The sequence below is a fragment of the Mandrillus leucophaeus genome, unplaced genomic scaffold (genome assembly GCF_000951045.1).
Source record: "Mandrillus leucophaeus isolate KB7577 unplaced genomic scaffold, Mleu.le_1.0 Scaffold73, whole genome shotgun sequence".
In the NCBI taxonomy this organism is placed as follows: Eukaryota; Metazoa; Chordata; class Mammalia; order Primates; family Cercopithecidae; genus Mandrillus; species Mandrillus leucophaeus.
The window spans coordinates 395,067-422,712 of record NW_012107919.1 but is presented as its reverse complement, the minus strand read 5'-3'; the positions used below and the strand labels follow the sequence as shown (position 1 = coordinate 422,712).

General features: G+C 39.3%; 1 protein-coding gene across 1 annotated transcript in view; it reads left to right on the top strand.

The window, feature by feature from the left end:
- Nucleotides 1–27,646, top strand: part of TRIM44 (tripartite motif containing 44) — a 144,293-nt gene that overhangs the window by 20,676 nt on the left and 95,971 nt on the right. Inside the window, exon 2 of the mRNA XM_011965507.1 lies at nt 3,175–3,252. Within this exon, the coding sequence (XP_011820897.1) occupies nt 3,175–3,252 (78 nt within the window). The remainder of the gene's footprint in view (nt 1–3,174; nt 3,253–27,646) is intronic.

The window sequence follows — 27,646 nt, the reverse complement described above, 5'->3', positions numbered from 1 at the left end:
CCCAGGCTGGAGTGCAGTGGAGTGATCTTGACTCACTGTAGCCTCTGCCTCCCAGGTTCAAGCGATTCTCCTGCCTCAGCCTCCTGAGTAGCAGGGCTGTGTCCCATGCTTTTGAAGACCCCTCCTGTAGCCATGCCTGTCCTCTTCCATACCACTCTTCAAGTACCTAGCTACCCAAGAATTACCTTCCATGGCCTGCAGAGCCTCTTCCTGAGTCCATCTGCCTAAAGATGGACCAGTTTCTGATACATGTATCCCTAGGTCTCACATGTGTATCATGGGTGACCTAGAAGGGTATTCTCAGCTTGGACATGCTAGCTTGAACACCTGTGCACAAGGCCCCAGAGTCCATTCGGACTCTTGCCCCAGCTCTGCAGCTGTCAGGGTCGGGTCTGCCCTAAGGAGCCTCTCCCTTCTGACCAACTGCTTATTTTGTGGATTTTTTAAAAAGCCTTTGGGAAAGGTTTTCTCACCACTCATTTAGAGACTGAGTATAGCAGGTTCACCATAGAGCCCAGTTAATCTTGAATAATTCACAGAGAGCGAGGTGGGGAGGTGGAACAGGTGAGTTTCCTGAAGGGAGGCTCTCTTAAGTTGCCTCTCCTCTGTCTCTTGCCTGGTTAGGTGATGCTGCTGATGTTTTGTGAAAGCTTTGTGAAAAGGAGGAAGGATTCTGCTGACACACTGAATTTTTATGAAAGAAGGCTAAGGGTTCCCTTATCCATCCACACGAGGCACATCTGCTTGCAGACAGGCTGTCTGCTTCTTAGGGATTCCTTCATTGTCGTTTTATTCTTTTCTGAAGGTTTTAAGGCACAGTTTGGTGCATTCCTTTCTGCTCTCTAGAGCCAGGGGGAAGTCATAATATATCAGAGCTATTGCCGAAGAGCTTAAAATGGGCGCTGGCAGCTGGGATGTGGGGGAAGAGAGCTTTCCAGGGACAAGTGACCTGCTTGTTCAGCCAATGAGAAGCAGGTTAGAGGAATGATATCACCAGACAGGCTTTATTGTCTGATCATCTCGTAAAAGCAGGATTGTGTCTGGCAACTTAACCCTTTTTTAGGCACTTCAGGTCTCACCTGCTCCCTGGCATATGACCTCTAAGTTCCTTTTCTCTACTGTCTGCTATGAGACCACAGAGATTAAAGACTAAAATTAGTGGAGGATATAGGGGAGTTGTAAACCATCACTTTAAAAAATAGAACTTACTAAAATTTAGAACCTCTGCTAAGATGGAAATATGATCTAAGCTGTGTTTGAAGAACACATCTAAAGTAGATATTGGTTGTAGTCATGTTGTGTCTGATTTTTACTGTGTAGACTTGAGAGGCAAGAGAGGTCAGGGGGGAAAAATTGAGCCTTTAGTATATTTTAATTTATATAGTGGAATCTTATTAGGTATTTCCTGTTTTGGAGGAATTGAAATTAGTTCTGTAAATTTGGAAGACATGTTATCACGGATCCAGAGGCCAATTTTGAGTAAGAGATATTTGCAGTGTCTGTCTTTTCTTGTGCTTCTTTGTTGTCCCTACCGCATAGAAATGACAGTGATTTTACCTCTTTGTGCTTCCTTTCCCTCATTAGTAAAATGAATGTTCCTACCTATCTCATAGAATTGTTGAGATAAGAAAATAAATGAATTCCTGTGATTTTAGATTGTCCTATATACAATATAATGTATTATTATTATGGCATTCATGTGTTAAGATTATATGTTCATTCATTGATTTGTTCAGACTTTTTACAACATCTAGATGTTGGGCGTAAGAGATACAGAGATATAAAAAAATTACGGTTCTTACCCTTAAGGAACTGAAAATATCATGAGGGAGACAGATAGTAAAACTGTTTCATACTTCCTTTTGTATTTACCATGTGCCAGGCTCTGTTCTGAGTACATTGACATACATTAACTAATTTAATCTTACTATAGTCCTATGAAATAGATACTGTTATTGGCTCTGTTTTACAGATAGAGAAATTGAGACATAGGCTAAGTAACTTGCCTAAGGTCACACAGCTAGTGTGTGACTAATGGCACTAGGGCTGTAGTCTGTGCTCTAAATCTGTACTGACCAATATAGTAGTCACTAGTCACATGTGGCTTTGGAGCACTTGTAATGTAGCTGGTTTAAATTGATTGGGCTATGATTGTGAAATACTAGATTTCAAAGACCTAACATGAAAAAAAAATCTCATGTTGAAATTACATGTTGTAATGATATTTTGAATATACTGAGTTAAGTAAAATATATCAAAATCAATTTTACTTTTTAATTGTGGCAATTATGAAATTACATACGCTTGCATTTGGGGCTCACATTAGTCTTTTATTGTACTGTGCGACTCTAAATCATTATACTGTAATAATAGTAATAGCATGTGAAATTTTTGAGCACTCACTGTGTGTGAGCCACATACTGTGCTAATACCTTTTAAAACACTTTCAGTTAGGCCCCAAAATAGCCCAGTTTATTATCACTATTTTATAGAAGGGGGAGAAGGTTTTGAGAAATTTAGTAATTTGCCTGAAATCAATCAACTAGTTAATGGCAAATCCAAAATTGGAACTGTATATGTCTGACTCGGAAACCCATGAGTTTTGTGGTTTTTTTGGTCTTGAACTCCTGGCCTCAAGCAGTGCTCCTGCCTCAGCCTCCTGAGTAGCTGAAATAACGGGTGCAAGCTACCACACCCAGTTAAAAAACCTGTGTTCTTAATCAGCACACTGGAGTTCCATTCGTAATTAAATTTCAGACTATTTGTTTTATTTTTATAAGTATATTTAATATTGCATACTTCTGTATCTGATGCATAAAGGTTCAAAATTAAAATTACTAGTCTGTAAAATAGACATCTTGTATGGGACTGTCTTTTGTAGAGGCACAGTGAACACTGGCACAGTTGAGCCTGAGGTGAAGCAGTGAGTCAGCCTATACAAATTGTATTTAATTTTCATTCCATATAGTTCTGCCAGTCACTGGGCAGTTTATGTCCTGACACTGTTTGTCCATAGAGAAGGGAAAGAGGGACAATGCACCTCTCCTTAGTTGTTTAGCTCTCTTGGCTGCTAAGAAAAAGTTGCTTTTTATTTCATTGTCCTCCAAAATGCTGTTTGTGTTTGAGAGAGCAACAAAATACTGTCTAGTGACCCCTCACTTTTCTTCCTTCTAGAGCAAAGACTCAGGTGGACTGAAGGCGGCTATGATCGAATTGGTGGAAAGGTTGAAGTTCAAGAGCTCAGACCCTAAAGTAAGTATTGTTTGGAATTGATTGGGTGTTGGTACCCCAAGCATTTCATTCTCCTTGAGCTAAAATTGTGGGGTGTTGATGATCATCTCTCTGAACATTGCATTAAGATTTAATTAAGCCTGCCCATCAGAAACAGTGTTCTGATATGCCTAGAGATAAGTCATCTATTTTTCCCCTTCTCTATTTTATGACTTACAACACATAATCATTAATTGCTTTCCCTGAACTGCAGACAAGTTCATTTTTAATCCTCCTTTACTGGGAGTCTTTGAATCTTTGGTCCTCTGTGTCCATTAAATGCAGCCAAAGGCGTCTGAGAGAAATACAGATCTTTTTTTTTTTTCTTGAGATAGAGTCTCGCTCTGCTGCCCAGACTGGAGTGCAGTGGCGCAATCTTGACTCACTGCAACCTCTGCCTCCTGGGTCCAAGCCATTCTCCTGCCTCGGCCTCCCGAGTTAACTGGGATTACAGGTGTGCACCACCATGCCCTGCTCATTTTTGTATTTTTAGTAGAGACGGGGTTTCACCATGTTGGTCAGGCTAGTCTGGAACTCCTGACCTTGTGATCTGCTTGCCTCAGCCTCCCAAAGTGCTGGGACTACAGATGTGAGCCACTGCGCCCGGCCGAGAGATACAGGTCATCTTAATGCCAGGGACTGGCATAGGATCCAGACTCATTTAGTTGGTGTTCAGCACTAACGTCTTATCTCTCCACTGCTTCCAGGAGCCAGCTGCCACTCAGAATACTTTTTTCCTTATGACCTGTAGTCTGGTTTGGCAACTGTTTTAAGTGTCCCAACTTTTTTTTGGTTTTTTTTTTTTTTTTGATATATCGGGGTCTACCGGATTGATATTCTGGGAGACACCATAATGGGGTGCAGGTAAACTGGGAACTGAACATGCTGGAGGGACTATGACTAACATAGACTTCCTTCTCTTTCCTACCTAGACACTTACTGTGGCACTACCTGGTATTGGTGCCAGCTGGCTTTGCCTTAGAATCAAAGTTTCTCACCGTTAAATAGGGAAAGGAGCATGATTTCATTTTACTGTAGGTTTTTTTTGTTTTGTTTTGTTTTGTTTTGTTTTTAACAGGAATGGTACTAACATTTCTTGAGTATCTACTGAGAGCCAGGCACTTTGCTAGGACTCTTACATAATTGTGCTAAAATATACGTACAAAATTTTAACCATTTTTGAGTGTACAGTTCAATGGCATTAACTGTAACATTCACTTTGGTTTTTTGTTTTTGTTTTTTGCTTTTTTGAGATGGAGTGTCACTCTGGTGCCCAGGCTAGAGTGCAGTGGCATGATCTCAGCTCATTGCAACCTCCGCCTCCCAGGTTCAAGTGATTCCCTGCCTCAGCCCCCTGAGTGGCTGGGACTACAGGCACACACCACCACACTCAGCTAACTTTTTGTATTTTTACTGGAGACAGAGTTTCACCATGTTGGCCAGGCTGGTTTCGAACTCGTGACCTCAGGCTATCTGCCCTCCTCAGTCTCCCAAAGTGCTGGGATTATGGGCATGAGCCACCACACCTGGCCACACTTGGTTGTATAACCATCACCACTGTCCATCTTTAGAGCTCTTTTACTATCCCAAACTGAAATTCTGTACCCATTAAACGCTAACTTGTCATTCCTGCTCTCCCCTCAAATATTTTTAATTATTTAACAACACTGTAAAGTAGCATTGTATTCCTAATTTATTGATAAGAACACTGAGGTTTAGAAAGGTAGAATCATCTGCTCAAATCTAATGTAATACAGATGTGGAATTCAAACTCTGACTCCAGTGCCTGTACTCTTTGTTTTATGTCGTGCTGCAAACCAAGCACTGGATTTTATCTCCTTTCTACTACATTATCACATTGTGCTGCAGTTTTCTAAATTGAAACACAATATGTGGCAGAGCCACAGACTGGTGGGCTCTTCAAAAGGTGGCTGCAGCCGCAAAAATAAATTTCTCTTCATATGGCAATGAAAATATTGGGGACTTTGGTAAGATCTCTCGTCTTCTGGTGTAGTTAGGGTTCTAGAAGTAGAGAGTATCTTGGTAGACAGAAAAAAATTGGAGTAACATTTATCAACTTTCCTAGCTCAAAGTAGGGGGACCCATGATAAAAGTTTTTCCTTTAGTTAGGATGAACCACTTATTAAAAGTTACTGAAAGCTTTTCTTGCCAAGTTTCTCTGGTTTCTGAGGCAACTCCTGTTCTGCAGGAGACAACCATATTCTGTTTCCACTAAATTTATAATTAGCAGGGCAGTGAAGAGGGAGCGGATGTGTGCAAATCACACTGAGTGTTCTCTATGACTATAGTACAGGTAAAGTGCTTTGGGATCCTTTATGAATGCATGTAGTGCTTCTGATGGAAAGCTTGCCAGAAAGTGAAAGGACTGAGTGGTCCCATCAGAGGAATCCCTGGAAGTGTCAGGCTTTTCCCTTGGTGCATCATAAGGTAAAGGATATTTGTAAGGACCTGACTGGGTATGTGTGTCTACCTGCACCTGTTTTTTACTCTCTTTATTTTGCCCTGGATCATTTACTACCAACCTATTTTATTTTCAAGCCCCTTTTTAGTCTACCACAAACATATGCTGTATATACTCGGAGCCAGCTTGAAGGAAGATGAAGGATAATTGCAGAATGACTGCCAGATCAGGAATGGGGGTAAAAAATGGGCCACTTAAATGTATAATTTCTGCAACAAAGAAGATTTTCCTAGAAATAAATTGGCATCTTCCAAGACAACACTTAAATTTTTGTCTGTTCTGTTTTCCCACAGAGCCCCACCATCCCCTTTTTGAGTTGGCCTATTTAAGAAGGGCAGAAATCTGTTAGACTTTGTGACCTGTCATTTCCTGGCACAGAGGCTTTACATAGAAGCACTGATTGAGTCATGGAGGACTGAGCACTATCTCTGCCTCACTTCCTCTAGAATTCCCTAAAGCATCACAAAGCTTGATTAGTCCAGACACTGAAGCCTATTGGGAAATGAGTTAATTTTTACCTCTTGAGTTTTGCTAGAGAGGAGTAGAAGATGTCTAGATTAATCATTTTTTTAAATTATAAAATAATACATGCTTATAGATTTAAAAATACAGCTATTCATAAAGAAAAAGTAAAATCTCCCCCAAGTTAGCCACTGTTAACCGTTTAGTATGTAACCTTCTAGACATTTTTCCATGTAGAAGTACATTTTCAAAATTGTTTTTTGCTAAATTATACCCATAGTTTTACAACTGCTTTTTCCTTTATGTAGAGTATCTTAGATATTCTTCTGTGTCAATAATATAGACTTGATTCTGTTTAATGAGATGCCTCATTTTATCCAAACATTTTGTCAGGCATCTTCTTTTCTTCCAGATCCAGAGGTTCTTAAACTTCAGTGTGCATGAAAATCACCCAGAAGATGTACTAAAATATAGAGTACTGGGCCCACCTCTAGAGTTTTTTATTCAGCTGGCCTGGGGTGGCTAGACAGTGTTCATTTCTGTGAAATTATCAGGTGATGCTGATGTTGCTGGTTGAAGTATCACACTTTGAGAACCTCTGTGCTGTACATTAGCTGTTTTCCTCTATGTTAATGATTTTTTTTCCACTCTTTTGAACAAGTAGAAGAGCCCTTAGAAATAAGTCCTGGTGATTTCAACTTTGAAAAAAGGTAGATAAAAATCTAGGCTTATGAAACAAACAAGTTGAGCAGAGGTAGGAAAGAAGTAGGGAGGGGAAAAAGAGGTAGGTTGGGAAGTCAGCTCAGGCTAAAAGGACAGGACTGCTTTACACTGTCACTTCCAACAGAGAAGTAGCAAAGCCGAAAAGAGGGAAAGAGAATCCTGGTCAGGATTTAGGAGGATGATCAAAGCTCCCTGCCATGGTTGAGGTATATAGGCTGAGTTCTAAAATCAGAGGAAATTCAGGAACAGCCAGCCATTATGGGTGAGCCTGAAGAGAGGAACCAGAGCCACTGATGGTTGAGAAATAGGGCACAGGACCAAATGAAGTTTTGTGCATGCATGTTGCTGTGGTGAGCCCTGTTTTAAAGGGTACATACCTCTGGGCATCTAGAACCCTCTATATCATGGAAGAAGATTACTTTTAATAACGAACAATCTTTAGTTTGTCAAAAGGATTAGTAGGAAGTAGTCTTTTACATAATATGCTGCCCTAATGTGTTTGACTTGATTTAGTTTGCCAACTTTTTTTTCTCCAGCCAAACTTTTCTGAAACACCTGTTGCACAAGCAGGATACTTATCTGTAGATTGCGTACATTTATGCTAGGCTTTAGGGAAATTTAAAAATGTAATCAGTCAGGGGTATGTGTGTATATGTGTGTCTATACTTGGATTTTTAAAAAATTTAAAGCTTTCTTAGTTCTTTATCTTCATAGCTTTCCTTTGTAGTGACTATGCAGTTATCTTTCACAGTTTACTCAGAGGTAACCTAGGCTTAGAAAACACATTGATTCCCTTTCCTCCCTTCCCCCTGCCCAGTCCTCAGAAAGCATTGAACCAAAAGTACAACATGCTAAGCTCAATCAAACTAACCTCTTATTATGTAGTTAATAACAGCCATTTTCTCTCTATTATGTATTGATTGCTTTTCTTTCCCTCTGATATGCACTGTTCATTGTTTCCTGTAACTGGTGTGCTTGAAGCAAACAGTTAACACAGTTGTGTATCTTGAATTCTTACTAATCTTATAGTCTCAAAAAAGAAGCATCTTAAAACTTGAGCCAAGTGGCTCATATTATTCTGTGTGACTGGAGTGGGATTAAACAGGGGATCTGATCATACCCAAGACTTCCTAAAACAGCAGGTTTTTTTTCCTTTTGTTTCCTCTAGCCTCTAGAGGTATTCTTACTGAAGTGTGAAACCACACCATTATCTAGCAACGTGGAATTAGTTAAATAAACCCAAGAGTGGTTTTCTTTTTTTATTTCAGTGTTGATGTAGCATTTTATAATTGCAAAAGAACTTTGCAGTCATTTTTCATAGCGATATCATTGGCATGGAACACAGCCCAGTCCTTCACTCTTCTGTGATAATCAGATTCTTGTCAAAAAATATAAATTTTTAATGTACAGGTAGTGATGAATATAAGCAAAACCTAATTTGAAATTCTTATTATTGTGTCCTATTCACAAGGGTCAAGCCAGGCGTCATCTTGATCCTTGCCCTGTGCCAAAAAAGAAGTATTCACTGGGGCACTGTTTATTCAACCCCCCGAAGCAGAGAATTGAGATGCTTCAGTTATCAAGTTGTTACATATGAAAGTGTTCATGTGGTTGATGAGTTATTAGAATTATTGACCTATTTCTGTACTTTTCATTTAAAAAGTTGTAAGTAGGAATTTTGGAGGTCATGAGTTATATTTATTTTATCTCTGTATCTTCAGCCCTTATTAGCATGGAGCCTGGCACATAGTAATTGATACGTATTATCTATTATAGCAACCCTATAAAAATAAGTGTTTGTTTTGTTTTGTGGATGAGCATTCTGAGACTTAGAGGGATTAAATAGCTTGCTAGTAAGTGATGGGACCAGGGCTTAACTCAAGATTTGTCTTACTTCATGTTCTTCACCTATACACTATTATTGAATCCATGGGTAAATACATGTATATATAGCCTGGCATCCCTAGCAATATGACCCTTAACTGATTATTTTTTCCTCACACTCTTCTTTTACCTCCTTTTACTGGGATCCTGTGCCATAGCACAGTCCCCCACAATTCCAGAGAACCAGGACTGGAGAATGGCCTTTTCCAACAGAAAATGTGGGGAGATGGCAAAAAAGCCATAACCCTCAGAGCATTTAGCCCTCGCTAAACGAAGAACTGAGGCAAGTGCTTCCACAGTTTGACCTGATTAGTGAAGGACATCAATTGGGAAAAATACCTGTGCTCCCTCAGGCCTGCTCTGGGAGGAAGTAAATGTGGCCCCTTTTTGTCCTCTGTAGACACTTGGGCAGGAAAAAAAGGAGAAACAAGCTCTTTCCCTCCTTCACCATTCCCCTGGCTTTATCAAAACAAAACAGCTTATCCCTCTCATCCTCCCCTACCCAATTATAAAAGAAATACCGATATTCCTTGACTTACAGTGGGATTACATCCTAATAAACCCATCATAAGTTGAAAATATTATGTCAAAAATGCATTTAATACATCCAACATTCTGAACATCATAGCTTAGCCTACCTTAAACGCGCGCAGAACACTTACATTAGTCTATAGTTGGGCAAAATAATCTAACCAAAACCTACTTCATAATAAAGTGTTGAATAGGCTTACTTTTATTTATTTATTTATTTTATTTTTATTTATTTATTTTTGAGACAGAGTCTCGCTCTGTTGCCCAGGCTGGAGTGCAGTGGTATGATCTCAGCTCACTGCAAGCTCCGCCTCCCGGGTTCACGCCATTCTCCTGCTTCAGCCTCCAAGTAGTTGGGACTACAAGTACCCGCCACCATGCCCAGCTAATTTTTTGTATTTTTAGTAGAGACAGGGTTTCACTGTGTTAGCCAGGATGGTCTTGATCTCCTGACCTCGTGATCCGCCTGTCTCAGCCTCCCAAAGTGCTGGGATTACAGGTGTGAGCCACCACGCCTAGCCGAATAGGCTAGAATAGTTGTATAGGTACTTGAAGTACAGTTTCTATTGAATGGTAGCACGTTTGCACCATCATAAAGTAGAAAAATAGTAAGTCAGACCGTTGTATGGGAACTATCTGTATATGTTTTCTGTAGAAAAATGTAGAAGACACAGGACAGACAAGTCTAAAGAAGAAAGAAAGAAAATCACCAATTTTTTTTTTTATCCCTGCAGTGGCTTGTAAACTTTGGATACTTACTTTTTATAAAGAAATGCTGATTCTTGAGCCTCACTCAAAGCATCTAATTTTGTGGTTCTGAGATCTACTTTTCAAATATGCACCCTGGATGATTCTCATGCACATGGTCACATGCATTCTTTTGAGACCATACTTTGAGGTGAAATACACCTATGGAAAAAACTGGATAATATTATGGTTCTTTGTGTTTTGTGCATAAAATGGTATTATAGATTGAGTATCCCTTATGTGAAATGTTTGGAACCAGAAGTATTTTGAATTTTGGATTTTCGAATATTTGTATTATACTAGTTGAACTTCCCTAATCTGAAAATCTGCAATCTGAAATGCTTCAGTGAGTGTTTCCTTTGTCAGTGCTCAAAGAATTTTGGAGTTTGGAGGATTTCAGATTTTGGAGTTTTGGATTTGGGACGTTTAACCTGTGTTATATATTGTTAGAAGAAAAACTTCAGGGCCTGGTGTGGTGGATCACGCCTGTAATCCCAACACTTTGGGAAGCCAAGGCAGGCAGATCAGGAGGTCAGGAGATTGAGACCATCCTGGAAACAAGGTGAAACCCGTCTCTACTAAAAATACAAAAAATTAGCCAGGCATGGTGGTGGGCACCTGTAGTCCCAGCTGCACGGGAGGCTGAGGTAGGAGAATGGTGTGAACCCAGGAGGCAGAGCTTGCAGTGAGCCAAGATCGCATCACTGCACTCCAGCCTGGATGACAGAACGAGACTCTGTCTTAAAAAAAAAAAAACAAAAACAAAACAAAAAAACCTTCAGCCGAATTAAATTTAAAGGACTTTAATTGAGCAATGGACGATTCGTGAGTTGGGCAGCCCCCTAGACTCACAGCAGATTCAGTGAGACTCCAGGGGTGCCTCGTAGTCAGAACAAATTGGTAGACAATAAATGACATACAGAAATTAGAAGTGAGGTACAGAAATAACTGGATTGGTTACAGATTGGCACTTGCCTTATTTGAACACAGTTTGAACACTCAGCAGTGTATGACTGGTTGAATTATGGCTGCTGGGATTGGCCAAGACTCAGCGATTGTAACAGGTGCATACTCCTAAGTTAGGTTTTCAATCTTATCTACCTATTAAGTTAGGTTGTAGTTCATCCACAAAGACTCAAATATAGAAGTACGGAGTCCTTCTCAGGCCATATTTAGTTTGCTTTAACAATTCCCCCCTTTTGGTCATTTTCTCAATTTTGAGAGATTGACTAAAACTTTAGTCATTGATGTCAGTATTACCATCATAAATGTACTTCATTTGGTCTTGAAACCCACTGGGAAACAGTAGAACAGTGAGTCTTGCAAAGATAGGCACAGATACTGAGTAGTGGGTACCTCTTTATGCTGGAACATCCTGTTTGCAGGAGAAAAACAAAACGTTGTCCTTTCTGTCTAGGATCTATGTTTCTTTAAAGTCTTAGTTTGATTGTGTCACATTTAGCATGAGCGGCTCCAGTTTTGTATGGTTTGGTCTGTTGGGGCCTAGTGCATGAGCTCAGTCCAAAACAATGTCCTCCCATAATTTTGTTTTAAAAAATTCTCCCTTTTGACCAGATTCTCACTTAGGTGACTGTAACTAAAACGTAGGGCCTTAGTGCCACCCTTAGTTACCATCGTTTTGGGTTTCCAGTCTCAGCATGTCATTCATAGGTTTTGGTGTCCTGTAATATTTCTTTTGGCTCTTGTCATTCCAGTTGAAGAGAGACCATTTGACATTCTGGAGGTGGCTGTATGCAAACATTTAAAACCTTTGAAAGAATAGAGTGTGCTAGGGAAACTATTATTATGACTATTGGGAGGATAATACCAAGAGTTTGGAGTATGCTCCTTACCCAGGGTCCCCATAAACCCAACCACCTAAAATCAAATAGGTCAAAGAATGAGCTAACCAGTCTACTTACTTAACTAAGCAGTCTTTTTGTTAATCCCCAACAACTGAATCTCTATAATACCAGATTTTTTCTCCATGGGACACAGGTGCCAACAACTGCTCATACACAGATACTTTTCTGTTTAGTTAATTCTATTATTTAGCTTAATTTTCACAAGAGAATTTAAAGTCTGTTGTGTAACCATAGCCTTTACAGAAGAATCTGCTTTCGAGCTGATTATGTGGGATATGTTTCTAATCATTGCCTTTTTTATTCCGAATCATGGACAAAGGACCTAACAAATGATGCCCTTCTAGAAGAGTGAAAGCTTCCTGTGGTATTCTCTTTCATTCATGATGTGGGTTAAGAAGAGTGAATTAATGTTCTGTTTCTGACTGATGATGAGGCAACATATGTACCATTAAGGTTTCTAACCTACATTGGGCCTTCATCTTTTACCTTATAAAGTATAAGGTTATCCATGAATAAGGCTGGCTGCAAAATCCTTCACAAATAAAAGTATACCCTGTAAGTGCACACAACAGATCCCCTTTTCATTTCTGTTGTTCATAGAAGCATAAATAAGAAAAAATATTCAAAGATAAAAGTCTTATGATAGTAGAAGTCTTGATCTGTGATCATAGGAAAAGCTGTTCACATCAAGGATGCCATCTTCTGGGGAGAGACTTACATAATAAGTTTACACTAAGTGTTTCAATGGGTGTACATTTCTAAGAGTGAAGGGGGACCCTTCTCAGTTGTGAGATTATGAATCCAAAATTCAGGGTTCCAAAGTTTTGCTGCAATGTGGATGGCAAGGGCGGTCTTTCACTGATGTTCTTAGATGACCCAGTCTTTGGGTTCTAGATTGTGAAGGGGTTGACTGTCCTCAGTGAACCATAAAAAAGCTTTATTTACCTGGTGAAAATACACTGTGGCATAATTACTTAGCGTTATAACATTAGCCCTCTTGCATGGGAGAGCTTTTATACAACCAGAAAAGATGCGTTGAAAATAACAGTTGAATGAAACTTTTTATAAAATGTTTAAATGGCCCATCAGATGACCAAATGTACCTGAAGCTTTGATTGTTTTCCCAGGAATATAGGACCAAACATTGTTTATAAACTATTTTAGCAATTTGTAAGTCACGACACCAATATATTCAATTTGGATCGTTTTATCTTTTCCATGTCAAGTCACGGAATGCAGAACTTGTAATAACAAAAGCTTTAAGGACTCAGGAAGGACAAGGTGCCCATCCTGGGTCTCCATTAGTCCATGCTTAATTAACATTAGACTTATGTCCTCTTTGAATACCAGTTGTTTCTTCAAACTAGGTACAGAGCACTGATAACTGATGGGTTATCTTGGGTGATTTGACTTAGACCATAGAGTTCATTCAAATTGTGTATCTAAACAATTTCAGTATCAGCTGATTTAGCATTAAAATCTGACAAAGTATATTCTTGGTAGCTCATTTTGTTCTGCCTGAGTTAGCAGTTTTATAAACCAGTCTGTCTTTTCATTAAAGTTCCAGGAATTCTTACCCAGTTCAAATGATATGATTCTGAAGTTGTTAGAAACCTGTATTGAAGAGTACTTTTTAGGGTCCTTTTCATCCTTTCCTGAACCTCGTAAAAGACACGATATTCTAGGATTTTGTGTCCTCGTGAGGTTTTCAGAAACTGCATCAGCATTAAACAATTAACTGTGGAAATAACTTTAAATCGTTATAGATGAAAACACAATTGATAAGGAAATTTGGTTATTTATGTGATCTGCAATAACATAACCACAATTATGATTAATAGCGTATACTCAGACATACTAGAATTTTAGAGATCCCATACAACTTTGTAACATATGTTAATATCACTCACTAAAATATAATCTGAAGAAGATTAAACTTTTTTATTTTTTGACAGTGCTTCCCATGTAACATGTCACATCTGTTTACCTCTCTTTTGGATGCTTTAGGGGCCCTCTGTAGCATTTCAATGTTAGAGGAAAGAAAAGGCAATTTTGAAACTGAAATTTGATTTTGGTACCCTATCAAATATGTTAAAGGTTTAAAACACTTGATACTATGAAATAGAATTCCAGGTTACCATAAGTCATTCATTTAGCCAAAATGATGAGTCAAAAGTTTTTTAAAAGCTAAAAACCTTTACTCGTTGATAGAGTGAAGACTTAACTTTCCAAATCATGTGTCTCTTGTCTTTCCCTCTGCCCCTTTTTTGGTAGTTAATTTAAAAGGCAATCAAAGACCGAGCGCAGTGGCTCACGCCTCTAATGCCAGCACTTTGGGAAGCCGAGGCAGGTGGATCATGAAGTCAAGAGATCAAGACCTTCCTGGCCAACATGGTGAAAACCTGTCTCTATCACAAATACAAAAATTAGCTGGGCGTGGTGGTGCATGCCTGTAATCCCAGCTACTTGGGAGGCTGAGGCAGAAGAATTGCTTGAACCCGGAGGTGGAGATTGCAGTGAGCCGAGATCATGCCACTGCACTCCAGCCTGAGCAACAAGAGCAAAACTCCATCTCAAAAAAAAAATTAAGTAATTAATTAAATAAAAGGCAAACAAAAATGTTTCATTATCTTTTAATATTACTTGAAAATCTTGTTCAAGAGAGACAGCCAAATTTCACTGTTGTATTACTGTACTATTAATGTCAACCCCAATTTTTAATAAAACATTAAAGACAAATTTTTCCAATCTTAATCAGTTTGACCATAAGGTGAGATTTTCATAAACCTTTTATAGCCCTTTACAAATTTTTGTTTAAAAGCAGATCAGTGCTTTTGTTTCTATGTTCAATTTACTGAAAAACCAGAAAATACTACTTTAAATTTAGTCAAGGTGTTCATACTCAGAATTTTTTTTACAAGATTTTTACAGGCCTTCCACAACTTGTTCAAACCTTTAGCTTATTCTTATCTAATTTAAAACAATCCTTTAACCCTTTAATCCTTCAGGCAAAAATTTACATTCCCATGCCTTATAATCTTTTACCAAATATACATTTCATTCTCCTCACACATCTTGCATATAAAACTATTTTTTCAGTAGTCTTAATCACATGTTGTAACGGTAACTCTTAACAACTTTTACTTTTGATGCATACATTTCCTTTCATGAATCCTTTCACAACTTAACATAGACTGTCTATGTTGTGTGGATTTTCTAACTTATCCTAAATATCCCTCTTTTTAAACAACCAGTTATTTTACTTTAAGACAAGAATTACCCATACAAAATCCTTTCTTATATAAAATCTCTTTTCTTTATAACCTTCTTTGCATAGCTAGGAGGCATGGCTAATTCCACATGTCCCCAGGCCTTATATGTATAATATAATGCTCCAAAGTAGGTAAATTGAGCAATTTTTAAAAGCAGTTTTAATTTCCCAAAGATTACTAAAGTTACGTGAACTGAAATATTACAGTTTTTATTTTTCTGACAAAATATTTAAGGGCTTATTCTTAAAGTCAATTAATTAGAGCTGTTTTATATAAACATTACACACACAATACATGTATAACTACACAGAAGATCCAGTAGTTGTAAGATTTTTCATTTGCCAGTTTTTAAATTTTTTTAAATTGGATTACTGGCTTTAGGGTAGAGTCCTTAGAAGAACAGGGCCAGGAAAACATGCAGTTTCTAAGGCCTAATATAATAAGCAGGCACAGCTGGAAGGCAAACCAGGTCCCCCAAAATTAAAGGTCCCATTTTTATACCAGATCCTCGATCCCAAAAAGAACAGAGCCTTAGATTTTGGGTAGATCTATCCATTTCCAATTCCTGGGGTTCCATGAGGAAAACAGGTTTGTTTCCGCCCCCACCCCAAAACGGGGTCTTTTGCACCCCATTTTTCCCCAGGAGTCCCAGGTTGTTAGAGCTTGAATATCTGCTTTTAATTAAGCTGACGTGTAACTATAGCGCTCTTTTAAAAAAAAAAAGTCCTTTTAAATCTTTTATTACCCAACTGACTAGGCCAAATGGCCAATTTCTATGCTCAGAAAAAGAAAAATTTAAGATAGTTCATGGAGGGAAAAAGAATCAACAAATGATAAAGGTCATGCAGATCTCAAACCAGAAAGTACTCATTCCCTAAGCCGGGAATTGAACCCTGAACCCAGGCTGCCATTGTGAAAAGAGAAACCACAGCCATGTGGTTACAAGGTCGAGCTCCCAAGGACATAACAGACCAATTTTCTGGACCGTCTTGAACAGCAGGCTTATGGGGTCCTAGGCAGGCATTTTATCGTAAGGTACCCCTCTTCATGACAAAACAATACAGAAAGAGGCAAAGCACACTAGATTCACTACAGCTTAAGACCAGCCTCAGAATTCTTTTTTTGTGTTAACGCAAACTTTATAGAGGAGATAAACAGTGACTTTTACAATTCGTTTGACCGGTTTGCACAGAGAGAGAGGCCAGAGTCTGACTGGTAAGTAGTTCTTACCATTTTGCTGGCAGGCCAGACTTCTGGGTTCCTTTTCCCTGAGAGGCCCTAGTGACCCTGCTTGCCACACTATAACCCTGGGGGCCAAGCTGCATCATAAAGGAAAATCATCTTTTTTGTTTCATGGATCCGCAGCAAAAGCCTCTCAGTTTTGCAAGTTGCCACCCAAGGAGTTACATGGGGTGACTCAGTTAACATTTTTAATTCTGGCCAGAGGAATATATATGTGACTAAACCTAGAAATTAGTCACTCTGCTTAGCACCCAATATTGAACTGGCAGGACTCAAACTTGCCCTTGGTTGGACCCTGTCACCTTTATTCCATTTTTAACCAAGAAGGACTTTACTGAGGGGAGGACCTCTACCCCAATCCCTTCCTTTACTCAGGTAAAATGCACCCCATTACTTATCCAAAGTCAGCCAATTGGTGCTGCAGTCTATTTCCTTTGGATCGGGATAGTAACTAAGCTGAAAGATAAACATTTAATTTTTGGAGGCTCTCATTTGTAAATGCACTTCAATGCATTGTTGTTTATTCAGAACATTCTACCATAAGTTACCTTTAGTAAGATTTCATCGTTTTCTTTAAGACTTTGCTGCCTCCTGTGCCTAATGTATAAGCCAGAAGGAACTCAGTTTTTCAGAAATTAATGATCCCATTTTTACATAAAATATTGGCTTTGCTCTCAGATTCCCTTGATTAACTTAGCCAATGATTTTTCCTACCTAAGTGGGCAAGAAAAGTGAAACAAAGGGATGAAACAAAAAAATCCTTGCAAATCTTTAATCGCCAAATTTTGTACCCCTAAAATACTACCATTTGCTGTCAGTTTCTTTCTGACCCAGTCAGATGTAAGAGGCCTCTAACTGGATCCAAGCCAGTTAATTACCAGATCACATCCATTGCTGGACCCAGCCCAGTTTCCGTCGTGACTTCCAAACCCAGTTTGGATCAGAAATTTGCTCAAAGAAACTCAGAGAGTTCAAAATGCAAATCCGAGGAGCTCTGAAATCCGAGAGAGAACTTAACGCTTCCCAGCCACTCTGAGAGGTCAGAGGGCGCAAGTGGATCCTGCGGGCACCTTACTTGTTCACTCAGCAACTCCTGGGGGTCATTAGAAGCTGTACTTCAGACCCCACTTGTGACACCATTTGTTTAAACAAAAATGTCAGCTAAATTAAATTTAAAGGAGTCTAATTGAAAAATGAACAATTTGTGAATTGGGCAGCCTCCAGAATCACAGCAGATTCAGAGAGACTCCAGGGATGCCTTGTGGTCAGAACAAATTTATAGACAAAAAAATTAAATAAAGTGACATACAGAAATTGGAAGTGAGGTACAGAAACAGCTGGATTGGTTACAGTTCAGCATTTGCCTTATTTGCACACAGTTTGAACCCTCAGCAGTGTATGACTGGTTTGAAGTATGGCTGCTGGGATTGGCCAAGACTCAGTGATTGTTACAGTCGCATACTCCTAAGTTAGGTTTTCAATCTTGTCTATCTTATTAAGTTAGGTTACAGTTCATCCACAAGGACTCAAATAGAGAATTACAAAGTCCTTTTCAGGCCATATTTAGTTTGCTTTATATATATATATATACACACACACACACATATACATACATACATATATATACACACACATATATATACACACACACATATAGAGAGAGAGGGAGAGAGGGGGTAGAGAGAGAGAGCTTTGTATCCTACTTTTTTTCACCTAATGTTATATCTTATAAATGGATACAATTTTATCATTTGAATCCAGTTCCATCGTTGAATCTCAATTTAGAAAACTGGGATCCTGAACAATAATTTTCCTCTCTACCTTTCAGAGTTCTTAGTTGAGACAGACCCTTTTAACAAAGACAGATTACCAAGAGAAAAACAGAATTTTATTAACATACATACCTCATGTGTGCATGGGATACCTAAGGGAAGATAAGTAAATCCCAAAGAGGTGGCTTTGAGTTCAGGCATAAATACCATGGAAGGGAAGGCTAGTTACGGGGAGATGCCCAGGAAAAGCATAGTAAACAAAGGTAAAGTTTGTTGTGCAGATTTAAGTTAGTGCCTTCTCCATTTATAACAAAAGAGTTTCTAGTGATTGGGAGTCATCCTTCTCTTCCTGCTATAGAGAGGGAGACACCCCTATAAATGGAGATTTCCTTTACAGATGTACATTTCTCTTAGAAAAGGGTAGCTTTTCTTGTTTTCAGTACTATTCCTGTATTTGCAGTTTCTCCAAATAATCAGCTCAAAACAATTCTTCTGCCAAAGAGGCATGTTTTGGGGTGGCATGGCCTCCTACAGACATATTTTGGGATAGCATATCTTGAACCCCATCAATAGTTAAAGAAGTTATTCTTTATATTCTTTATATATTCTTTAACCAAATATATGATTCTATCTATATGAGATGTTCAGAATAGGCAAATATATAGAGATAGAGACTCAATACTGTATGGGACTGAAGGAGACGGAGGAATGTGGGGTGACTGCTAATAGCAATGGGGTTTATTTTGGGGATGATGAAAATGTTTTAAAACCAATGGTGGTGATGGTTGCACAACTCTGGGAATATACTGCAAACCACAAAATTGTATACTTTAAACGGGTAAATTGTAAAACATGTGAATTATATCTCAGTAAAGCTGTTGAAAGAGAACAAGATTACTGCCTGAATCACTTTTTTCAACCATTCACTTGGAGTGTCAGCAGTGAATATTAATTTTCTTTTTCCTTTTCTTTTCCTGACAGGGATGAGGGTTAAAAACCTGATGTTAGCCTCTGGCAGGAGGAGGCAGTATACTACAATTATTAAAAGTTCAGGCTTGGGAATTGCCTCATCAGCTCCAGCATTGATAGCTATCTGACCTTGGGCAAATCTGTGCTTAATCTCTTCATTTCTCAGATTTTTTGTTTTTTCAGTTCCAAAATAGGGAATAATAGTACATATTTCATAGGTTGTTGGGAAAACTAACTGAGATAATCCATTTAAAGTGCTGAGTACATAAGGAGACCCCCATCTCTACTAAAAATTAAAAAAAAAAAAATTAGCCAGGTGTAGAGGCACGTGCCTGTAGTCCCAGCTACTTGGGAGACTGAGGTGGGAGGATCTCTTGACCCCAGGAGATTGAGGCTACAGTGAGCCATGGCTGTACCACTGCACTCCAGCCTGGGCAACATAGTGAGATCCTGTTACAAAAAAGTGCAGAGTACAGCCTCCTATAAATGGTGGCTGCTGTTAGCCTCCAGTCCGGAGAATAACCACTACTTCCAGCAGAAGGGCAAGGGTACGTGAGGGCACCTTCCTCCCCACAAAGTTCTGGAAATCTTCCAAGCCTTGCAGAGAAAAGTAAGCCACCTGTTTATAAATAATTCTATGCTTTGATCAGTTAACACTTCCTAGGAATAGTGACACCAATTGCATGTTTTAAGGGGCCATTGATACCTGTCTGAGTGATAATGACTTGCAAATAAATTGAGTTCTGTCTCCACTTTTGGGTTCCCTTGGTGTGGTTGGTTGGCTCGCTTACTCTGTGGGTCTTGCCTGGCTGCAGAGTAACTGGCAGTAGTTCAGCATAGGTCTGTTGCCTGTTCAAGTCAAGGCAAATGTATCTGCCTTGGGAGTGTGTAGTTGTGTGTCCATATATTCCCAATAGAAAGAAGAAATCAGTGCATAGAAGCAACTATGTTTATTGTTATGAAGCAGACTCCCTAGTTAGTAGAACTGCTTGGTGCCCAACTATAAGAAAAATAAAGAAGTTAAGTCAAATTTAAGAAACACATTAGGAAATATATTCCCACTTTAAAGTAAACGCTACTGAGATTCTTCACTCCCTTCCTACCTCCTCTTTTCCCTTCCCCTGCAGCTTTATCTTATCCTTCTCTTTCTTACTGGAGCCCCAGACCTCCTAACTGAACCACAGCACCAATAGATTATAGTCATTTAAAACCAGGTGGGCATGGTTTCCAAGCTGCCTGGTGGACTGGAGCATTGTTACAAAGCAAAGGGATTGAGCTTTAAATGGCTTAATAAAATTAACACTTTGTGATGTCTTCTTCCCCCTGCTCCAGCTCCTCTCTGCACTGACAGGAGACTTGATAATATACTCTGCCAAAAGCTTGAAGGGCTGATTACACAGCGAACCTGGAGAGGGAAGTGAAGCTGTCAGGACTCCCCCATAGCAGCCACGCTTCAGGTTTCCAGTGCAGGATTGTATTTGACAGTTAATTTAGGAGCCGGGGTACCTAGATATAAAACTTTATTGTGATAATAGTGATAAAATCACCTAGACTTTTATTTAAGGGCCTGCTGCTCTCCTATCCCCCTCCTTCCTCTTTCCCTGTTAGTTCAAGTTCTCATTCAGTTAAAGAAATAAAATCAGATTTGATAAGGGAAAAAGGTGTTTTCTTTGATATTTTTAGACCAAACCTGCAGAATGCAACTCTCAATCTACCTCAGATCTATATGTAGATGCTTATACATATATAAAAATATAAAATTTGAGAACACTGCCTCTCTCCTGATTGACTGCATTTAGCCAAAGGGCAGAATTTGTCAGGTCTTTGCACCTACGAAGAGACATTTCATTCAACCCAGTGATTCAATGGGTGTCCATCCCCTTGTTTAATGACTTTTGTTTACTTCTACAGCAGGTGAAATAGATTCTACCATGTCTCCCTACTTCCTAACTGAGCTCATTTAGTTAGACATTATAATCCCCTTTTACAAATGAAGAAACAAAGATTTAAGAGGTTAAGTGACTTGTTCAAGGTCACAGGGCTAAAGATGCTAGGAAATTGCCTTTTTGTGACATCTATATAGAAGTTATTAACTTTTACCTTTAGAAGATGGATTGAGAATGGTATTCCAATGTAGTATTTGTTCAGACTTGGGGTAAAAGTTTACATTATGACATGCTTTTCTTTTTTTTGGGGGGGGGTGGTGAAAGAGCACAAATACTGGAGTTAGATGACATGAGTCCATATACTTCAGTTTTATCTATAAAGGAGGACTAATCATATTTTTATTAATGAAGATCCTGAAAGTGAAAACTTGTAAGGAGGAGATAAGAAACAGTGGAAGATGATTTTGCGGTCTTAAATATATGTTAGCAACTGTAGTTAGTTAATGAGCACTGTGGTTCTTGGGTAAGCAGGTTGTTAGCTCCTTAAGGGAGTAGAGTAGGGTTTCAATCTACAAAGGAGAGAAAATACCATGAGAGGCAAGCTGTGAGATTGAGGAGCCAACTATGCCCATAGACTGACTTTGTGTAGGTACAGAGGAACAGAATGTGACCCATCCTTCTTTGCTTCTGTATCATTGAAGTAGACTGACTCTGAGATGTTGGGCAGTCAGATCTGATCAAATTAGAAAAGGCATTCATTTCTCCTTGACAGCTCGTGGCCATTTATTTGAAACTCAGGCAAGGAGCCTTGATATAGATATCTTTACTTTTCAATGCCTAGGATGAGTAGGAAAGTCTTTTGTATGTTCCCCTGGGAAATTAGATCTAAACTCCCCAGGGCATAGGCTCCCTCTTTTCTTTAGGAAAGCTCATTGGGGGCTCTTTTTCTGTGAGAGCTCAGTAGATACCATATGGGAGGCACACAATAAAAGTTCACAGTTATTGTTACCTCTAATGAGCAGAATGGTTCTGCTGATGGTTCTGTGTGCCCAGAGAGCACTAAGTGCTTTCCATGTATTATTTTGTGTTAAGTTTAGAAAAATATCTATGGGAGTGTTGTTATTACCCTCATTTTACAAAGAAACTTTTTATGGAGAAACTTTCACCTTTCTGAGCTACAGAAGCAGGGAGTTAGCAGAACCAGTCCTCAAACCCCTTTCTCTACTACATCAAACTCCATATGCTGTACTGTTATGACCCTCTGTAGGAAAGAAGACTCAGCAAACATGAGAGCTACGTCTCAGTGCCCTTTCCTGAGTATTCATGGCGGTATGCAGTTGTTTTGGTGTTGTGTTTTTAATAAAATACAAATAACTGGCTTTATAGGGAAACTGCTTGAGAGAACTGGAGTGGAGATTGAGTCTTATTTAAAAATTGCTTTAATCTTCAGCAGATAAAATAGACTTTCTTTGTATATTCAAGTCTAACTTATTTTAAGTCACGACTTAAAAATAGTATAAATTCTGTATAGTTGCCCCTCAAATTTTCAGTGTCACTTTCAACCTCCCACTTCCTACACGATAGTTCCCAAAGCAGAAGTTGTCTTTCTGGTTTATGCATAGGCTAAGGTGTTAAGAAAGCAGGAAAACAAGATGGAATAGAAGTTCTCACGCTTATTCTTGGTTGTTACAAGTCCTGGGTGTCTCTGGGGACACATTCTTCTAGTTTCACATTCCTATAGCAGGGGCCACCCAGAATTTGTTTGCTCAGAAGTTTGTGATTGCTTTCTTTATTGCCACCCTGGGGTCAAGCAAAGAAAGAAGCAACTTAAGAGCAAGCATTAGTATTGAGTCAAAGTGAAGCCACCATCCCCAGTGAACTGCTTTCTGTTGCATCCAATTCAGTGTCATGTCACTGGGTTACACATCAAGTTGTCATGGCAATAAAGTCATAGCAGCTGACAGCATGAACAAGCAGCCCTGGGAGGAAAGGATGCTTGGCGGCGATGCCACAGTTATAGTGGTTAGACATCCATCTCTCCCGTTAAGGGGTGCTTGACAGTCAACTGTGGCTGTGTCTCAGGTAACTGGGGAACACAGTTGCTGTCTACTTCACAGTTGATTAACTGATTCAATTCGAGTGTTTATTAGGCCCTTTAAAGTACAAAGCCTCTAGGAAATATGGTCCTGAGCATGTATTATTCTCTATGTGTATGTGTGTGTGTGTATACAAGAACATGTATATTTATGGCTACATGGAGGAGGGAGAACCATGAAGGGAAGGCAATTCAGAAGAAGCATAGGGTCATATTCATGAAGCTGTTAAGGAACAATACAGAATTAGGGCTTAAGTACCAAAATTTATAGTCTTCTGAAGAAGTACTCTGGCCACAAGTAGAGGAAGGATGGAGTAGTCTGACTGAGATAGGGGGTGTATTAGTCCATTCTTGCATTGTTATAAAGAACTACCTGAGACTGGGTAATTTATAAAGAAAAGAGGCTTAATTGGCTCACGGTTCTGCAGGCTGTACAGGAAACATAGTGGCTTCTGGGGAGGCCTCAGAAAACTTTCAGTCAGTGAAAGTGAAGGGGAAGCAGGCATGTCATACGTGGCTGGAGCAGGAGGAAGAGAGAGGAAGGAAGTGCTGCCCATTTTTAAACCAGATCTTGTGAGAGCTCCCTCACTATGCAGTATCAAGAGGGATGGTGGTAAACCACTCATGAGAACTCCACCCTTATGATCCAGTCATCTCCCACGAGGCCCCACCTCCCACACTGTGGATTACAATTGAATGTGAGATTTGGTTAGGGACATAGATCCAAACAATATCCAAAAGCATTTGTGTCTGGGAGTCAAAGCTATAAGCCAAGAAAAAGACTATATAAGAGAAAGCTGAATTCCAAGCACCAAGGCAGAGGGAGTGAAGGGCACATATGATCACTAAGTTTGAAGGGGCCAAAGGTGGGATTTGAGATCAAGGTTAGAAAGCCAAGGATTCAAGGCCAAATGGAGATGAAAAGAGAGAGAAAGCTGGTCAAGAAAAAGTTGGAGGTAGAAGCAAGATACTAACCAGTGTCCTCAAATCACTCAAGAGTTATTTGTGACTTTGAATTTTGTTTTAGCGAGGTAGTGGTGCAGGGGGCAGTGGGACTAGGTTAAAAGGTCTAGGTGGGGTGAGCAGGGGGTGCTAAAGTGGAGCCTTGAAGCATGGGTCTAGATGTCTAGCAGGGAGTATGTGGAAGGGAATACAAAGAAAAGAAGGGGATTTTCATGTATATGGGGCAACATCTCTGCAGCCATACTGGTGAAGGGACAGATGTGAGATGGCCTCTGGCCTTCAGTCAGAATGTATTGCCCACCATTTTTTGCAGGGCCCTTAGTTAAGGTGTCATAATTTCTCCTTGAGGTAGTAGTAAGTCAAGAGACCTATTATCTGGTGGAGAAAATAAAACTTGGCTCCAGAGTTTGGAGCCTGATAACTGCCTAAATCATGGTGTCATTAAGGGGAATAGAGGAAGCAAGTCGACATTTGAAGGGAAGATGTAGGAGAATAATGTTGTGGTCAGAAAGCAGATTGTATAGTCAAACTACTTGGGTTCAAAATCTGCTACGTACTGTGTGCCTGAATTTGGGCAGGTTTCTTACCTCCCTACTTCAGTTTCTTCATCTGTAAATGGGTATAATAATACTAGCCACTCATGGCATCATCATAATGATTAATTGCAGTAATACGCTTAAAGTGCTTAGAATAGTGTCTAATATGTGGGGCACTGAAAAAAAGTAGCGATGATAATGATGAGGAGGGGGAGGATTCAGTTTGAGGCTTGATGGCTTGGATAATAGAAATGTATCCAGGTAGGGAAGTACATCAGCCAAGAGCAACTGTGAGACTGATTTCCTGTAGAGAAAACCTAGGCGTAGGAGCCATCCTTATGGAGGTATTAGTTGAATTTCCAAAGATGGAATGAAATTGTTAAGGAAGACTGTAGAGTAGTGCTTCTCAGTGGAAAGTGATTTTGCCCCCAGAGGGCAGTGTTTAAAGACCAAGGGTGCCAATATGCTGAATGCTACAGACAGGTCAGTGGTAAATAGAGTTGGTGACTTGCAGTAGACGCCTTTGTGGTGGGGGAAAAACGGGTAGCAAGTGTTATGGTACCTTTTTTTAAAAAGCCTAGTGTCAAAGGTAGAAGTCAGCTCCCTATGATTTCATCTTCAACCTGACCAATCAGGACTCCTGACTCCCTGGTCCCCTATCTGCCAAGTTATCCTTAAAAAACCCCAGTCCTCCAATTTTCAAGGAGAAAATTGAGTAATAATAAAACTCTGGTTTCCGGTTCAGCCAGCACTGCATGCATTAAACTCTTTCTCTATTGTAATTCCCCCGTCTTAATAAATTGGCTCTATCTGGGCAGTAGGCATAGTGAACCCACTGGGCAGTCACAAAACTATGCCTCTGAGAACCAGGATTAGACCACTGGTAAGCAATTCAGAACAGAGGAAAGCACTAAGATAGAAGCAGAGGCCCCAAATATCAGTCAGTCAGTCACACCAACCAGCTGTGTGATTTTGGGCAAGTAACTGAATTTCTCAGAGCCTCATTTTTTTTAATTATAAAAAATGAAAAGCCAAACTCAGTTTCCTTTTATCTCTAACATAATACAACTGCATAGATTTTAGAGTCTTGAAGGAGTAATTCACCAATCCAGATTTGTTTCTAATCACATCTGTTGCACAAGAGTGGAGATTCAGGGCACTAGGAATCTAACTCAGTAGTAGTTAAGATGAGATACCCAAAATAAGAAGTGAAGAAGATAATAGAATAATCTTGTCTTCTGACAATGCTCCTTAGCTATTTTGGATGCTATTATTTTCATGGGCTTACATTGAAATGGGCTTTTAAAAACTTTGATTATTCTAGAAAGGGGGAGTCATATTGGGAAGGAAGGGTCTAGTATTAAATGGGAAGGCAGAGAATGAAAATGTTGACAAATCTGGGTGTCAGGTTTAAGCAGAATTATCTTTTCTGGTTCATTTGATGGTCACCCCAGCCCCAGATCTTCTGTAGGCTTCTCAGTGGCTACTTGGTGTTCTGTTTTAATTGTATTAGGTTGGTGTAAAGGTAATTGCAGTTTTTGCCAATGAAATGGCACCAACCTAATATTAACATTTTAAAATAGTTTTTTTAAAGAATGGTTTTATGTTAACAGAAAAATTGAATGGAAAATATAGAGAGTTTCCATGTACTCCTTCCTCACCCCACGTGCACAGCCTCCCCCACTATTATCATCCTGTACTAGAATAGTACATTTGTTATAATTGGTGAAGCTGTACTAACGTATCATTAGCACCCAAAGTTTGTAGTTTGGATTAGGGTTCACTGTTGGTGTTGTATATTGTGTGGGTTTTGAAAAATGCATACACCATTAAAATATCATACAGAATAGTTTCACTGCCTTAAAAATCCTCTGTGCTATGCCTTTTTATTTTCCCTTCCTCCAAACCTCTGGCAACTGATCTTTTTACTGTCTCCACAGTTTTGCCTTTCCTGTAATGTCATGTAGTTGATTCCAAGCCTTTTAGATTGACTTCTTTCACATAGTAATGTACACTTAAGATTCTCTCATGTATGTTCATGACTTCATAGCTGTTTGTTTTTCTTGTGTTTTTTTTTTTCCTGTTTGTTTTTTTGTTTGTTTTTTTGGTGGGTGGGTGGGGAATAATATTCTACTGTCTGGATGTACCGCAGTTGATTTATTATTTTACCTGCTGAAGGACATCTTGGCTGCTTCCAAGTTTTGGCAATTATGAATAAAAGTTGCTATAAACATCTGTGTGCAGGTTTTTATGTGGATATAAGTTTTCAGCTCATTTGGGTAAATACCAAGGAGCATGATTGCTAGGTTCTATGATAAGAGTGTATTTAGTTTTGGAAGAACTGCCAAACTGTCTTCCAAGTGGCCTTACCATTTTGGATTCCCACCGCAATGAATGAGATTTTCTGTCGTTCCACATCTTCGCCAGCATTTGGTCTTGTTAATGTTTTGACTTGGACCATTCTAATAGGTGTGTATGGAATCTCGTTGTTGTTTTAATTTTTAATTTCCTAATGATATATGATATTGAGCATCTTTTCATATGCTTATTTGCCATCTGCATATCTTCTTAGTGAGGTGTCTGTTTTTTTGTTTTTTGTTTTTTTTATACTTTAAGTTCTACGGTACGTGTGCACAACGTGCAGGTTTGTTACATATGTATACATGTGCCATGTTGGTGTGCTGGACCCATTAACTCGTCATTTACATTAGGTATATCTCCTAATGCTATCTCTCCCGCTGCCCCTCCCCAAAATAGGAAATGGTATGTGATGATCCCCTTCCTGTGTCCAAGTGATCTCATTGTTCAATTCCCACCTATGAGTGAGAACATGCGGTATTTGGTTTTCTGTTCTTGCGATAGTTTGCTGGGAATGATGGTTTCCAGCTGCATCCATGTCCCTACAAAGGACACGAACTCATCCTTTTTTATGGCTGCATAGTATTCC